General features: G+C 41.2%; 1 protein-coding gene across 3 annotated transcripts in view; it reads right to left on the bottom strand.

Annotated features, from left to right (window-relative positions):
* ASTN1 (astrotactin 1) overlaps nt 1–18,120 on the bottom strand; it is a 583,832-nt gene that overhangs the window by 58,098 nt on the left and 507,614 nt on the right. For all 3 annotated transcript variants that reach the window (XM_056532005.1, XM_056532006.1, XM_056532008.1), the window contains one exon: nt 14,024–14,212. In XM_056532005.1, coding sequence (XP_056387980.1) covers nt 14,024–14,212 — 189 coding nt within the window. The remainder of the gene's footprint in view (nt 1–14,023; nt 14,213–18,120) is intronic.

The raw sequence follows: 18,120 nt of genomic DNA, 5'->3' as shown, positions 1-18,120 counted from the left end.
ATACCAGTGAGACGCTTGATTTGCGACAGCCCGACACGTTGGAATTCAACATTCCTAATGTTGGACCGCCTGATCCAACAAGAAAAAGCCGTCAACGAATATTTGTATGACCGGTGTGCTAGGACATCATCTGCGGAGCTGGGAATTTTTTTTGCCACGTTACTGGAGGCTCATGCGCAATGCCTGTAGGCTCATGCGTCCTTTTGAGGAGGTGACAAACCTGGTCAGTCGCACCGAAGGCACCATCAGCGACATGATACCGTTTGTTTTCTTCCTGGAGCGTGCCCTGCAAAGAGTATAAGGGTCATATCACAGCACAACAGGGATCTAACAGGGGAAGAGGTGAAAGTAATCCTCCTCCCACGAACACGCCGGCAAGGACAGGATGATGTACAGACATGCTGTTGATGGAGAACATGTGGAGCTTTTTAAATCCTACGCATCGCCACAGCCCTTCGGGGTCCACCATCAGAGAACGACTTGACCGACAGGTAGTAGACTACCTGGCCTTAACCGCAGATATTGACACTCTGAGGAGTGATGAACCCCTTGACTACTGGGTGTGCCGGCTTGACCTGTGGCCTGAGCTATCCCAATTTGCGCTCGAACTTCTGGCGTGTCCCGCTTCAAGTGTCCTGTCAGAAAAAAGTCTGGATTACCTCCCCTTTCTTAAGATGAATGAGGGATGGATACCGAAGGGACTGACACTGGGCAATACATTTGACTGAACAAGGCCTGATCAGATGAGCTGCCTTGGGCTAAAAATGGTCCACACGCTGCTGTATTTGAACCCTGAATGCCGGATGACTTGCGTGACTTATCCGCCACCAACTAGGGTTCAAGCCGCAATGTTTTAGGGCACTTTCTGCCTGGCGAAACAAACAGAAATTTTTCTGCCCGCTGCCGCAGCAGCAGCTGCGACAATACCAAGTTTTCCAGCCAGGTGTACATGCCTAATTTTTCTGGCCTCTGCTGCTGCACTTGTTATGGTGCTGCAATTTTTATGGCTGCTGCTACAGCTGCGACAATACCGAATTTTCCAGCCAGGTGTACATGCCTAATTTTTCGGGCCTCTGCTGCTGCACTTGTTATGGTGCTGCAATTTTTATGGCCGCTGCTACAGAAGCGGCTGCGACAATACCCAATTTTTCATCCATGTGTACATGCCTAATTTTTCTGGCCTCTGCTGCTGCACTTGTTATGGTGCTGCAATTTTTATGGCCGCTGCTACAGAAGCGGCTGCCACAATACCAAATTTTTCAGGCATGTGTACATGCCTAATTTTTCTGGTACTCTCTGCTGACATCTCTGCCCATTTTAGCAACCGTGGATATTAGATGTATGCTAAGGGTAGCATGGTGGCTCAGAGGTTAGCACTGCTGCCTTGCAGCGCTGGGGCCTTGGGTCCAAATCCCACTATGTGCTGCCTAATATGGGGGAATCTTATATGCTGCCTAAAGGGGAGCTCTAACTATGTGCTGCCTAACATGGGGGAATCTATGTGCTGTCTAAAAGGGGGATCTAACTATGTGATGCCTAACATGGGGGAATCTATGTGCTGCCTAAAGGGGGAATCTAACTATGTGCTGCCTAAAGGGAGGCTCTAACTATGTGCTGCCTAATATGGGGGAATCTATGTGCTGTCTAAAGGGAGGATCTAACTATGTGATGTCTAAAGGGGGCTAAAGAACGTTATTCCAAACCATTTAGGAATAATAGGTGATTTATGCCCTTTATGGATTAAAACCAGACTCTGCATCAACTATGTAATTTTCCATGGGAGTTTGGCCATGGATCCCCCTCCAGCACGTCACAGTCCAGGTGTTAGTCCCCTTGAAACAACTTTTAAATCCCTATTGTGGCCAGAAGGAGTCCCTGTGGGTTTTAAAATTCACCTACCCATTGAAGTCAATGGCAGTTCGCCCGGTTCGCGAACCTTTGCGGAAGTTCGCGTTCGTGGCTCACGAACCGAAAATTTGATGTTCGCGACATCACTATTTCCTGAGTATCCATTTAAGGGACCCAGAGTGTGTCAAGAAAATATCCCCCACACCATAACACTACTAACACCAGCCTGAACTGTTGATACAAGGCAAGATGGATCCATGCTTTCATGTTGTTTTACGCCAAATTCTAACCTTACCATCTGAATGTGGCAATGAATGAGTCATCAAACCAGGCAACATTCTTTCAGTCTTCCATTGTCCAATTTTGATGAGCCTGTGTGAATTGTAGCCTAAGTTTCCTTTTCTTAGTGGACACGAGTGGCACCCAATGTGATCTTTAGCTGCTGTAGCCCATCTGCTTCAAGATTTGATGTGTTGTATGTTCAGAAATGGTATTCTGCATACCTTGGTTGCAACTATTGGTTATTTGAATTACTGATGCCTTTCTGTCATCTACAACCAGTCTGCCCATTTTCCTTCAACATCAACAAAGTATTTTCATCTACACAACTGTGGCTCACATATAACCAGTAGCCATTTCTAATTAAAGGAAATCTGTCATCAGAATCACCCGCACTAAAACCTGTTACACAGGCTTGTAGTGCGGGTGATTATGATTAAAACGCTTCTTACCTCATTAAAAACGGTGCAGGGGTTCGCCAGATATCTTCATTTTTAGTTATATGGTATTCCCAGGCTTGGGACTCAGTGGGAGGTCCGCAGCATCAGCACGGACCCGCTTACGCGGAGCGGCTGCCTACCCACGTGACCTACACCAGGAGGAAGACTGTAATGAGGCAGCCATGAATATTCATGAGCCGGGCAGCCGCTCCGCGAAAATGACGTAAGCGAGTCCGTGCTGATGCTGCGGACCTCCCACTGAGTCCCAAGCCTGGGAATACCATATAACTAAAAATGAAGATTTCTGGCGAACCGCTGCACAGTTTTTAATGAGGTAAGAAGCGTTTTAATCAGGATCACCCGCACGACAAGCCTGTGTAACATGTTTAGTGGGGGTGATTCTGATGACAGATTTCCTTTAAGGGTAGCTGTTTAGAAACCCATACGCTTCTATGATGTCAAGCTCCTTGTATTAATAAAAATTATTGATTATAAATATTATATCATTTATCGTTAAATATAGTTTTCTAAAAGATAATTGTCTATTTTTTAATGGGATTTTTTTGTTTAGTTTTTAGCTTATTGAGAACACACAATTAGTTTTAACCTTTTTCGCTATAAACGGCTCTGTTCAGTACATCCCTGTAAAACTACACCCCAGAGCATGATATTGGTGCTGTTCATGGTTTGTATTATTAACTAGCTGAGTACCCGGCATTGCCCGGTTTTTCCTTTCTAATCCTTGTTGGGGAGGAAAATAAACAAAGGAGGAAGCTTTTGACTTCATATTCTGTCCTCATATATTGTTGTCATATCCCAACCCCATATCCTGTTCTCATATCCCGACATCCTATCCCGTCCTCATATTCTGACCTCCCATCCCGTCCTCCTATCCTGTCCTCCTATCCCGACCTCCTATCCCGACCTCCTATCCCGACCTCCTATCCCGACCTCTTATCCTGTCCTCCTATCTCGACCTCCTATCCCGTCCTCCTATCCCGTCCTCCTATCCCGATCTCCTATCCCGACCTCCTATCCCGTCCTCCTATCCCGACCTCCTATCCCGTCTTCCTATCCCGACTCATAATGTGTACCAGGTATTGAAATATCTCCAGCCGTACGGAAGTTATGTAGGAACATACATTTCCCATTGATTTGCATGGGACTTTAAACAAAACTCCGACCCTCACAAATGGGGGTAGTTAAGGGTTAAATTAACCATCCTATATTTTAAGTGGACATATAAATAACATGTGACCAAGTATTACCGAAATATCTCCAGCCGTTTGGAAGTTATGCAGTAACATATATTTCCAATTGACTTGTATGGGACTTTAAACATAAACCCCGCCTCTGGCAAATGGGGGTGAGTAAGGGTTAAATTACCTATCCTTTGTTTGTTGTTGACATATAAGTAACATGTGTGCCAAGTTTCATGTTAATATCTTTAGCCGTTTGGACGTGATGCTGGAACATACATACATACATACACACATACATACACACACACACGTTGAGTTTTTTATATATATATATATATATATATATATATATATATATATAGATATAACCATTGTTTATTCAGTGCCAGTGTTATTAGGCAGCGCTGTGTTCATTCACATCTCAGTTGAAACTTTCAATTTAATTTCACTATCATCATCACACACGCGCCTGCTACTAAGGCCACATTTTTGGGAAGTCAATTAACCTCATTATCAGTGTGAACCGCAGTTATGTGGCAAGTACAATGTGTACTGCAAACCACTTGGGCTTTGTACATGGCACCTGAATGGTCTGTCCGGTGCATGGCTCTCAGCATATGAATCTGAAATAGGGTAATGGGAAATGCCTTCTTAAAGGAGAAGTAGTTGTTTTTTTTTTCTCTATTGAATTCACATTGGGATTGCACTTCTTTGTTTTTACTAGGTCAGCACTCTGCCCCTCCCCCTCCTCCCAGGCCTATTTAAATATGCAGGAAGCTGCATAGGGCCCTGTTTTTTTCTTGCAGTCTCCCAGTCTTAGACTGGGCGCACATGGTAAGTGTGTTTTTGTCACCTGTTCACACTGGTGCTGTGTGGCGACCATTGCTTCTGTGGCGTCATGTCTATGGCGAGGCGCAACTCGGGTTCTGATTGGGAGGCATTGGGGCTGTGCAGTCAGTGGGTTGTTTCCCTTGTGGGCACTGGTGTTGCAGCGGTGGTGGTCGCCGCTCAGTGCAGCGCCATTTTATGCTAGGGATGTTAGGGACCCGCTACTTACAGGTGGCTGTGACATGGCTACCGGGCTTGCAATTCATTATCATCAAGTACACTAACGATTTATAAATGTTGCTGAGAAGCCTTAGATCATTGTGCATGTTGTAGAGGTTCGACCATGTCTGTTGTTTTTTTCTCTATTAAATTCACATTAAAGGTGAAGTATGTGCAGAAGAACAAAGAATTATCACTTCATTGATTATATAAAATTTTTGCCTCTTCCTTCCCTTAAATAGCTTGAGAGAATTTGTTGGAATTAATCCTTAGTAACCAGAATGTCACCAGTGCAAAAAAGTATGCTACTGGTGGGAGCAATGCTTGGCAGCATTCAAGACCGATGTGAGTGAAAGAGAGCAACCCCAATGAAAGTGTATATGGGGGTCATCAAGGAGACTGCTTCTGACAGGCAATGGCTTCCAGCAAACCACCAGAGTGCCAGGGAAGAGAGATGGGTATGTGGAGTGAGAAGAGTCAGCCGGGAGGAGCAGGGTCAGCAGAAGAGAAGCCTACACCCTATTTCATGTGTCAGATCTTTGAAGCCATAAGGATAGGAGGTCAATACCCTAAAACAACAGTGGAACTAGCTGCAAGGGATCCCAAGACCTAGAAGAACTGAGACATCGAAAAGGCACAAATCAGATTTGGTTTGCATTTCACAAACAATTCTGTTTCGTTAGAATCCAGACTTCTTATTAATTTGTTTCATCCCGACTCCTGTACACTGAGTAGCCCAGCAGTAAGCAGAGATGCTGTATTCATTAGGCCAGATACTTAGTGTACTATGCAGGAAAAGGGAATTGTGCCTTTGACAGGATATGTAAAACAAAAGAAGAACAGGCGCTCCCTTGTGGAGAATCAACGAGATCATAGGTGTGTGGGAAAGAGGGGATAGTGGAGGCTCACCCTGCTATATTGTGCAAATTCCCACACAACAAGGATGTACGTACGAAGCAATAGTGGAGGTCTGCAGCCTTCCTGGGAACGGTAGAGATAAATATGGAGACGCTTCAAAGATACAGGAGTGCAGGCGCTGACCAAGAAGGAAACAAGTGGAACCAGGTAGGTAACGAACAGATTTAATCCAAATGCGACGCGAAACGCGTCGCATTTGGATTAAATCTGTTCGTTACCTACCTGGTTCCACGTGTTTCCTTCTTGGTCAGCGCCGGCACTCCTGTATCTTTGAAGTGTCTCCATATTTATCTTTGACAGGATATGTCAGGATATGTATATACTTTGCACAGGAAATCCTAGGGAAATCAGGAAACTTTCAAATCTAAAACAAATCTGACACCAGATTTACTGAAATATCTCAGGGATTTTTGCCATTCTTTATTTTTTTACTTTAAGTATTGTAACTTTTAACTCTGTGTAAATTTACTATCTCATATCCACCTGACATTTTTTTTTGTGCCATCACATCTCCCATACGTCACAGAGCTATGCTGCAAATGTGCGCTGTATTATATGGACACTGTGGATGGCACATTTGTGGTGTCATTCTTTGGGTACAAAATCTCATGTGTATGGGCACAATAATTGCAGTAAAAGCTGCAGGCACTGCTCTGTCTTTTCCATTTATTTATGGATACGGCTATGTGTTGGGCACAATATTACAGATGTACCACAATTGGGTTGATAGAATAATTGGGTGGAAAATTCTATGTTGCCATTATAGTGACCACTGACCACCCCCCAAAAGCATATAGCCAGAAAAGTAGAATTCAAAAAGGAGATTCAAGGCACAAAGAGGATCTGAATTCAGTAGAGTGAGCCGCCTGACTACACAAATGAATATTTCATTACTACAATGATTATATGATTGTAAATAGCATGGAATCCTGATTTACCACAGCCGCTAACATCATTGGTGGTTAGGTTTCATCGCTTTTGGACCAGGGCCCAGGTGCTTCAAACGGCACCTCTGATGTTAAACATTTTAAAGGCTTTACAAATGTGCACCGGTCCCTGTCGTTCTATTTTGCCGGTTAGGAGGTGAACAGATGAAGGGTTAGCGAGCATGGCCTACAATGTCTCTTTTCTCTCGTTTGATCCCGACTTATATCTATAGAGTACGACCACTGTTAGCATTGCAATTATCACTGTCCCCCTCGCTGTTATTCATTATAGATAAGGGCTCAGCTGAACAAATAGATGCGTATCTTCAGAAGGCTCAAGAAGAACAAAAGAAACAATTAATGCTTCAGTAAAACCCAACAATTTGATATATCTGTTAAATAAATCAGTTCACACAGCAAGGACAAAAATTACATTTCATGTCTGGAAATAGAGCTGTCTGCGTTTTCATTATCCTGTATTATAGACAACATACATATTTTTAACTAATATTTTTTTAAGTTGTGTAGATCTTTTTAACCCCTTCCTAAAGGAGAAATGTCAGCAATGGCTTTTTTATTTTTTAAAGCCCCACTTTCTAACAGCCAAAGTCTATTTTTTACTTAATTAATGCATAATTAGGGCTTGTTTTTTGTGGGGCAGTACAACATTTTTTAATAGAACCATTTAATATACCTTATGGTGTATTGAGAAAAAAAAACATTGTAGGACACATGTCTAGTGGAAAGGGAAAAAAAAAAATATTGTGCCAATGTTTTTTTGGGTTTTGTTTTTACAGCTTACCATTTGGTATAAAAGTTTATGTGAAGTTTATTCTACAATTATGGTCATGCCAAATGTATATTATTTTTTGTTAAAGAGTACCTGTCATCATCTAAACATTCCCTGATCCCCCTTCCCATCTGTCCCCTTCTCTAACTATGCCTATCTCTGTGTTTATTGAGGTTTAAAACGCAGTGGAAATACCTTTTTTTATCCCTCTTCATTAGCTCAAGAACACTGACTTTCTGAGGGGTGGAAGGAGGCGGGACCCGGCAGGCATGATGTCACATGAAGCCTGGCTGGGACTCTGCTTCTGCCAGTCTTCCTGTATGCTGCTCTCCCTCTGCAGCAGTGTTTCCCAACCAGGGCACCTCCAGCTGTTGCAAAACTACAACTCCCAGCATGCCCAGACAGCCAACAGCTGTCCAGACATGCTGGGAGTTGTAGTTTTGCAACAGCTGGAGGCACCCTGGTTGGGAAACACTGCTCTGCAATGTGCATACAGACAAAGTACAGGTGAGGGATGGCAGCCTGTCTCTCTCTCTCCTGTGTCTCTCTGCACTAAAAAGTCAATGCTGAGAACCAGGGGCTGAGGGAGCAATTACAGAGGCAGTAATTAAGATGAATGTCGGGGGGGGGGGGGGGGGCCTAGTGGCCAAAAGTATAAAATGAAAAAACTGGTATAAATATTAATATTTTTTAATGAAGATATATTACAATATCTCTTCATTAATGATTATGAACAACATATTAAACATTTTTGTTGATGACAGGTACTCTTTAAGTTAAGTGTTACTGCTTAATAGAAATAAATGAAAAAACATAAAACTTATTGCTTTGCACACATAACCTGTGTGGGATATTTTTTTGTGGGGTAACCTGTCAGTTTGATTGGTGCCATCTTGTAACAGATGCAACTTTTTGATAGCATTTTAGTCTGCTTCTTTGGGTGCTTAGGCAACCTAAAACAGCAATTCTAACACTAGATATTTTATGATGTGTTCACTGTGAGGGATAAATAAACTGATATTATTGTGTCAAGGACTTCAATGCAATTGGTAATATAATTTGTTTATATTGTTTGCACAATAAATGGAAAATATATACTTATTTTGACACCCCGAGAATGGGTGATTGATCTGATGCCAAGGGGCCCCCGGATCTGTCTAGTCGCTTAAATGCCACAGTTAATATTATCGACAATCTGTGGTCTTTGAAGGCAGATGTCCACTGTAGTCAACAGCCGAGTCCCACGATATATGGAGCATATTCAGCTCCTGAGCCCACTCCATGCACCCTGACCCACTCTAGAAATACATGCATATCAAATGTTGGGAAGGGATTCATGAAAAAAGTGGAACATGATAATTTCAATGTTAACAAATCCTTCCCATTTGCAATATACAAAAATTTTGTGAGAAACCGGGATACTAAATAATCCTCCGGTGGGTTCATGTTCTAGCCCAAGGGTCCAGCAAAAAGCATTGCCAATTGGAGCTGACTTAGGAGCCAATCACTTACCGTTATGGTTTATTTATAGGTTTATCTGCATATATGTTATTAGCCCTTTTTTGTGATAACAGTATATATGATGATAGTATAGTATGCAACTAAAATGTAATAGTTTCCTCTGGTGAGCCCAAGGGACCCCAGTATTATACTGGATATCCAATAAATAAATATATAACGTGAGCCAAATTTAAACAGTAACATTTACCTGAAAAGTAATAAATGACCTAGTAAATGTTTGACCGTATAAAAATAATCCCATGTTCGATACATTATCTGATTAACAAGAGAAAACAATATCATACACACTATTCACTATTTACTGAAAATCCATAACCAGTACATTAGCTGTACCTTTCAATCTATTCCGTCTTGACTGCTAAACACGTCAAGGTTATGAAATTATATCCAACGATCTGCAAAAAAAATTTTTGGCAGACACATCCAATAAAATTCCAATGACAAAGGTTTTCAGTTAATTGCTTCCAAATGTTTTGGAATGGAAATGCAACAAATCCTCTTGCTACGCGGGCTGCTTATCGATTACTATAACTATTGGTGGATAAGTTTAACTTTTTCCGTGCCTTCCTTTTTCCCTGCAGTCGAAACCTTGTATTATACAGCAATGGCGTACCAAGATTTCAAAGAAACATCTATTGTATTCCAAAAATAGCAACCTGCACGCAGAGTAAACTTGCTGCACTATATAACTACAATAGTAAATACAAATACTGCATTACTCGTCCATTTTTGACCCGAAGGGTTAAACTTTCTTGAGCTCTGGCTTGGTTTGGTTGCTGTGGCTATACACTAGCCAATCTGGGGTTGTGGACAGCTGACCAATGCTGTGTTCCATTTGAGCCCACACCTGCCTTGCTGGCTATTTTAAGGGGTACTCCACTGCCACAGTGTTCAGAACATTTTGTTCAGAACCCTGGGTGCGGGCGGCAAGGGTCGTGACGTCACGGCCACTTAAAGGGGTACACCGGTGGAAAACTTTTTTTTTTTTAAATGAACTGGTGCCAGAAAGTTAAACACATTTGTAAATTACTTCTATTAAAAAAATCTTAATCCTTTTAGTACTTTTTAGCAGCTGTATGCTACAGGGGAAATTCTTTACTTTTTGAATTTCTTTTTTGTCTTGTCCACATTGCTCTCTGCTGACACCTCTGCCCATGTCAGGAACTGTCCAGAGTTGCATAGGTTTGCTATGGGGATTTTCTCCTGCTCTGGACAGTTCCTGATACGGGCATCTGGTGTCAGCAGAGAGCACTGTGGACAACACAAAAAAGAAATTCAAAAAATTAAGATTTTCCCTTTGTAGCAAACAGCTGCTAAAAAGTACTTAAAGGATTAAGATTTTTTAATAGAAGTAATGTACAAATCTGTTTAACTTTCTAGCACTAGTTGATTTAAAAAAAAAAAAAAGTTTTCCACCGGAGTACCCCTTTAATGCAAGTCTATGGACTTGCATTGAGGGGGCGTGGTGTAACATAAAGAGGGCGTGGCCGTGATGTCACAACCCCCACAGCCTGCACTCAGCGTTCAGAACAAAATATGGAGTACCTCTTTAAACCTACAGACACTGGGAGTAAAAGAGTTTCCTTTAGTAGCGTTCTGTTTGTTATTCAGCTTTCTGTTTTTCATCTTTGGCTTGACTTTTGACTACTCTCCTTATATTTGCATTGTTACTGCGTGATCTCCTGGTATAGACTTCAGCTTATTGACACTGTCTGACTGTGTGTTTGTCTTGAGTGTTTTTTGTTAGTGTTGTCTATTCCTACTGTTTCCTGACATTATACAGTATTGTAGTTTGTGGCCAGGAACGTAGCAGGCAAGGCAACTTCTTCGTGGTTGTGAACCCGTTATCTAGGACGGGGAAAGCAATAGGAAGAGACAAAGGTTGTGGGTGAGCTCGGGCTCCACTTATTCCTTGCCCACTACGTGAAAAATACAATGACAGGCGTTAGGTTAGTTATCCTTTTTTTTAATGAATATCAATATGGCTAAATTTATAGCATAGTATTTTATGTTCTTAATAGGGCTTTTGTTTCTTTTTCGTCCATGGGTGTAGAATTGTGGATGATGACTGTTTAGGCGCAAATCCATTTTGCCTATGTACTTGGGCGTATTTTATTGACAGTAGAAAAACATTGCAATTACATCAAAAATGTACTAAATTAGAGCATTTCTAAGCATCTGCTCTTTCTTCCTGTACTCAGCAGTGTTATGCAGCTGACCCCTGCACCTTCAGTGGCCAGTATCAGACATATCTCCAATCACAGCTGTTCAGCACCCTAGTTGCTGTGGTCAATAGTGACTGCAGCATCTAAGCAGGGATCTTATTTGTCATATGATAAACTACTTCCCCACCCTGCCTTGTGACATAACCACTGGTGCCAAACAGTTGATATGGAAATAAGGAACCTAGTGCAGGTCCTCAGGTCTGCCATGTTACTTTTCTTGGCACACTCCATTTCCAATATAGAAAAAAATGACAATAAAAAAATTAGTATACAATAAAATATCTTGATAGATATATATATTCTGTAAGTAAATGCAGTGATAACCAAAACCACAATGTTAGAATTGCTTTTTTTTTGGTCACCTCACCTCCCTTAAAAAATTGAATGTAATAGGAATAAAATGTCCAAAAGGCTTGTATACCTCAGTAAAAAATTATTGTAATGGGTGTCAGAAGATGGCAATAGAAAGAAAGAAAGAAACTTTCTTTTATTTTTATAAGTCATAAAAAATATAACAAAATCCATAAAAATGTAACATCGTAATTGTACCGATTTATAGAATAACACAGTGAACTCTGTAAAAAGAAGAAAATCAAAAAACAATGAAGGAATATGCATTTTTTTTCCATCCTACTCCTAAATTTTTCAGTAAATGGCAAAGTACATTAAACAGTGCCATTAAAGAAACAAAAAAATAACAACTCATCCTGTGACACCCTCATATGGCTATGTTGACTAAAAAATAAGCTATGAGTCTTGGAAGAGAGAGAGAAAAAATATCAAAAAATGCTGTCACTTGAAGTCACTGTGGCAGCAATCAGAACAAAATGAAAATAGAAGCAGGTAGAATAGGCATAGAATAGGCAAGAGCCCTGCCCATGAGAAAATAGACAGTAAGGAAAAGTAGAAGCTACTCATACAGTTTGGGGCGTATTGTCAGAATTAAAAACTTTTTATATGTTGTACATCTTGGCAAAACATTTCATGTCCTGTTTATGGAACTAATGGCTCATAAAAAAAAAAAGACCACTAGGGGGCTCCATACATCCAGAACATAATTCTGTCTGACTGCAGAATCATCTTTGTCCTAGCTGAAGCACAGGCTGGGTCAAAGTCCAGGAAGTAAGGGCAGGACTAGCCCTCCTCTGTGCTCACTCCTGTCCTGTCTCAAAACACTTCTGTCTGAAAACAGAGAGGAGGGAGTTAAAGAGAAGCTGCCAGTGATTGGAAGAAGTGACCCAGCACAGAACAGCAGAGTCAGGGAGGAAGTGAATGTATGGCAAGTGAGGGCGGGCTCAGTGCTTGCCCCAGACACGCCACTTCTTAATCACCAAAACAGAGGGGTTTGTGAACCAAATACAGAAACTAGACACATACAAAAAACATATAAAGCATCTGCATGACCTAGTGAGTAACACAAATAAGCATTTATTTTCTGTGATTTCACAGGTTTGCTTTAAGGGCCTGTTCACAATATAGATATATTTTTTTTCACACAGTTGTCAAGTTTATCTGCAAGCCAATCCCTCTTGTCAACTATGGCCAACATGTTTTTTTTTTTTTTTGCAAAGCAAGTGCTTGCGAAGAAATAATGCGAAATAACGCCCCCCATAGTGTTCTGGTGCAGTTTTTTCTCAATGTGGATTTCAAAACCGTATAAAAAATGGAATGTAATTTCTTGACGTGGATAATATGCAAAATCTTTTCACTGAAGAATTGGAGACCAAATCCACAACAAATTTAGAGGAAAATTCCCATAATATCCACACCTAAAATCCTAGTATCAAATGCAAAATTTCAGTGAAATTTCCACAATTCAGTGTGCAGATATCCTTGTGGAAGAACATGTGGGAGAAAGTCTGATATGCCGGGTGGTAGGTGTTTACAGTGTTGGGTATTTGCCGAAGGAGGCAAGACTAGAACAGAGAAGTTCTTCAACTTGAAACTGGAAATTAAATGTAAATAGGTATTAGGAGATTAGGGCAGAGATATGAGGAGCAAACAGGTTGTAGACGGCTTTGTATGTTTATATCTGTATTCGGGAATGTGTTAGTTGGTCAATGAGTAACCCACATAGGGAATGGCAGAGAGAAAAGACAGTATATGAAGAAAGGCATAGAACATTGGTCTCCAAACTGTGGATCTCCAGCTGTTGCAAACCTACAAAGTTGTAATGACCTCAGGTTATAATATTTTCAACATACGATGGTCTTTTCTGGTCCATTGTAACCTGTATCCATAATCATCAAACCATGACAGTCCAGATCTGCGAAATGTGTCAATGGCTGGAAGAACCGACCAATCAGAATGGGCATTTCACTGGTAAAAACCCTGTATAACTGAAGAGAATGCACTGACTGGCTGTCTGATAGCGCCCTCTACAGTTAAGGGAGGTATTACATGTTCTGTACTTTTCTTTACCTGTGCCAGGGTTAGCTGTTCCTGTGGACACCAGGTAAGGGCCGCTCCATGTTACTTTTTTGGGAGACTGTGTGTACTGTACAGGACCCTGAAGAAGTTCCTGTCCTCTACATAGACAGTGATTACAGCTCCCAGCAGATCTCTCTTACTTTTATATGTAAGGACTTGCTTTTTCTATATTAGTTATCTACTTATTTTTCTTTCATCCTCACTTCAGAACCAATTACCAGGTTTCCATAGAGTTATGGTCTCAACATACAATGGTTTCAACCTACAGTGGTCAGTTGGGAAACAATTCATATTGTAACTTGAGGGACCACTGTAGTTAGAGGTCCACAGTTTGGAGACCACTGTCATAGAGTGTTTACTAGACAGTGACATTTGGGATGAATTGGATATTTCTTACCTTTACTTATGTCTTCGAATTCAAGCCATAGTTGTCTCTGAATTTGCCGGTTAGGATACCAAATAGAGCAGGTTTCCTCAAATCCATATACTGCCTCCTGGATGTAATGGTTCCCAAACTGTTCTAACAGCGGCATGAATTCTAGACGGGACACAGCTCCATCGAGAGCATGAAGAGCATGAGTGAAAGCTGGAGGGAAGAGGATAAAGTACAAAGGAGTAAAGCAAAACATTTCAAAAAGTAGATGAAAGTATGTATTAGGTAAAAATGTCTCTGTGTACCAGAACATTTCCACCAGAAATGCTTTGTCTGTGATCACCAAAAGTGTTTTGGAGGTTTTGGCATATGACCTTGTTGTAGAGATACAGCATAGTCAATAACACAATGCTATTCTACTACATGTCATTGTTTTCCAACCAACGTGTTGTTGCAAAGCAACAACTACCAACATGCTGGGAGTCATCGTTTTTCAACAACTAGAGGTATAATGGTTGGGTAACACTGCTACAGGTAAGATAGACACAACCCCCCCCCCCCCCCCCCCAACAAGCAGCTGTAACCTGTAGAAAAACTTGGCTGTAAGTGTTTAGTTTCCCTGCAACATCCCCAGAGGTGGAATTAGGGAATTACACAATGTCCATTCAACTCAACAGGTGTCTGTGTAGTGCAGAACCGTGTAGGTCTTCCAGACTGAGAATTCAGATATGTATTTTGTAATGGCTTGTTCACACTATGGAATTGCTGGGTGGAATCCATGAGGAATGCCTGTGAGGAAGTCTGCACTGATTTCACCTTGCCTTACACTCCCCTTGACTGCAGTGGGTTTTCCTTTCACACAGTGGAGGTTCCTCTAGAAAGATTCTGATTCCAGGAGTAAGAGCCCATAAGTAAATGGGACCTTGTATCTTGGCGGTTATTTCCGCAACAAAATTCTATGGTAAATAAAATTGGGAAACAGAAATTTAATCAGAAAATATTTCCGACTGAATTTTGTAGCCAGAACATACCCTTACCATTCTCCACTCAGGATAAGAATCTTGAATAGAGGACATCTATTTATCAACTCAACATTCCCTTTGGCTGTGTTTCCACTCTTTTTTTTTTTTTTTTTTTTTCTTAATGCCCCAAAAAAATTTTTTTTTTTTAAATAGCTGCCTGCCTTTTTTGGGGCATACAACTATGCAGCCAGATGTTTTCTGGGAGTCAATGGGAAAATAGGAAACACCAAGCCCACATGTTTTTTTTTACTCTCGGTTGGTATTTTTTGCTCAGATGGTAGGAAATCTTTAAGTTTGTTCATCCCATAGACTTTGATCTGAAGAAAAAATAAATAAACATCCCCCTATAAAATGCAATGTGGGTTTGGCATTGGCATTTTTTTCTAGCGTTTTTTCTTTTCAACGATTCTTCAATAAAAATCCCTTAGTCACCCGATAAAAGAATCACATGAGTTGAAATGAGAAAAATGCAGTTAAAAGAACAAAGAAAATAACCCCAAGACTAAAAGCCGGAGAGATAGCCAAGTTCCCTGCCTACAGAACTTGTTCAAACCTCAGGGTCACAGTCTTGATTTCCGGCAGGGCTGGAAAGTGGGGAATAATAACTATTATGTAGCAGCCGATTGGGTTAATTCCAAGAGCAAGCGCTTTGAGTCTTTCTAATATACTTAACCTTTCTAATATACTTTAAAAAGTAACTTAACCTTTCTTATATACTTAAAAAAATACCACTGGGGTCCCCATACTGTCCAGAACATAACTCTGACCAGGTTGCATCTTTGTCCAGGCTGAAACACAGGTTGGGACAAAGTCCAAGTAGTCAGAGTGGGACCAGCACTCATCTGTGCTCACTCCTGTCCTGTCTATCAGACTGCAGCAAGAAAACAGAGAGGAGAGGGTTACAAAGCAGTGTTCAGTGATTAAATGAAGAGTCCGAGCACAGCACAGCAAACTCAGGGAGAAAGTGAATGTATGGTGATCCGGTGAGCGAGGGCGGGCTTAGTGCTTGCCTTGAACGTGTCCCTTCCTGAGTAGTGGATGTCAGATTGAGTGAGCAGCAGAACAGAGGGGTTTGTGATCCAAATACAGAAGCTAGACACACGGAAAAGACTTGTAAAGAATCTGCATGACCTAGTGACTAACATATATAAGAATAATTTCTTTTTTCTGTGATATGACATTAGAGTAGAGTTTCCCTGTGCATTTTGTATTGTATTGCTATATACCCACCTGCTTTGCTTACAAGATTTTGCCATGTGGGACCCACTACACGTCTTGGAACCCAGGATTTCAAATCAATTTGGTCCCTGAAAATTCCCCATTTTTATTTCATTTTAAATTATTTGGAAAAACTGGGGGACCATCACATTTTTCACAGGTTCAACAGAAAATGTACCATACATTCCCCATGTTATCTCTTTCCTGACAGTCCTTAAATGTGCTGATAAGGTTGTTTGGGTAGAATTTGTATCACTTGCTGTGCACATTTGCAGTATGTAAAGATGATACAACTGACCTTTTCCAACAACATTTTGACACTTTGAAAAAAAGCAAACACGGAACGGTTTGACATAAACTAAAATTTTACTGTCTGATCTGATACGTAAGTTATTTCTGGAGCAGAATCCAATAAACAGGAGATATAAATGTGATATGTAATCTGTGTGTCTGAAGATCAGATGCTCACAATAAATGGCAGATAAAACCCACAGCAGATAAATGCTCCAAGATGAAATTTTGATCTTTTTTCAAAGAATGTCTATATTTTCCCACAAATGAGTAATTCACATGCCGCAACAGGGCAACTATATACAGCTTCAAAGGGTAAATGGGGACACATTGCTGAGCCCTGTTTCCCTAAATTGGTTACTAGTGATGAGCGGCATATGCCATTTTCGAATTTGTGATATTTCGAGAATATGAGGACGAATTTTCATCCCATATTTGTGAAATACGTTTTTTTGAATTGCGAAATTTCGCTATTGCGAATGTGAAATTAATAGCGAAATTTCGATCGTCTGTGCATGCGCCCTATAACATCATGCGAGGGACGTTGCTAGTGACGTTGCTAAGCTCTGACAACTGTGCTTGCAGAGCTCTCATTGGCTCACAGGCATAAGTAGGGCGGAATTTACATAAGTAGGGCGCAATGCGAATATTCGCAAGCATAAACCTTTCGCCTCACAGTCTCATCCCTGGGTCTTTAATGATACAAGCAATGCATTTATCAGTCGAAGGAGATCCCTACAATGTGTTCAGTTTTTAAAACAGTTTGAAAAAAAGACGAATATTCATAATAGCAAATTTTTATAGTGAAATTTGTAATATTCGCGAATTCGAATTCGAATTGCGAATATTCGTGAGCAACACTATTGGTTACAGACAATTTTAGATTTTTTGTTGCTTTTTTTGAGCAAAGATCAACATTACCCCATGATCATACATTGTCATACGTGTTTAGATGCATTTTATAGTAAACCTGACATGGTATATTTATTCTGTTGGTCAATATGATTACAATGATACCCGATTTATTGTTGTTTAGTTAACAATTTGAAAGAAAATAAGTATGCTTTACCTGGGTACTCCACCCCTAGACATCTTATCCCCTATCTATAGGATAGGGGATAAGATGTCTGCTCGCCAGGGGCCCGCCACTGGGGACCCCCGCAATCTCCCTGCTGCACCTGGCAATCATTCAGAGCATCTGGTGCAACACCGGAGGGACGTGACATCACGGTCAAACCCTGTTCATGATGTTGCGGCCACGCCCCTCAATGCAAGTCATTGAGGGGGAGCATGACGGCCGTCACACTCCCTCCCATAGACATGCATTGAGGGGGCATTACTGTGACGTTACGAGCAGGGCGTGACTGTGATGTCAAAAGTCTCCTCCCCACATGGCCAGACGTCCATCACGGAGCAATGTCCGCTCCGTGCACCGGATGTCTTGAATGCCATAGCCGAGATCGAAGGCATCCCCAGCAGCGGGACCTCCCCCCCCCCCCCCCCCAATTAAAAATCTTATCCCCTATTCTTTGCATAGGGGATAATAGTTTCCCTATTCTGACCCTTATATCATTTTTATTTTTCCATACA

The sequence above is a fragment of the Hyla sarda genome, chromosome 7 (assembly GCF_029499605.1).
Source record: "Hyla sarda isolate aHylSar1 chromosome 7, aHylSar1.hap1, whole genome shotgun sequence".
Lineage (NCBI taxonomy): Eukaryota > Metazoa > Chordata > Amphibia > Anura > Hylidae > Hyla > Hyla sarda.
This window is presented reverse-complemented; position numbering and strand designations above follow the sequence as displayed.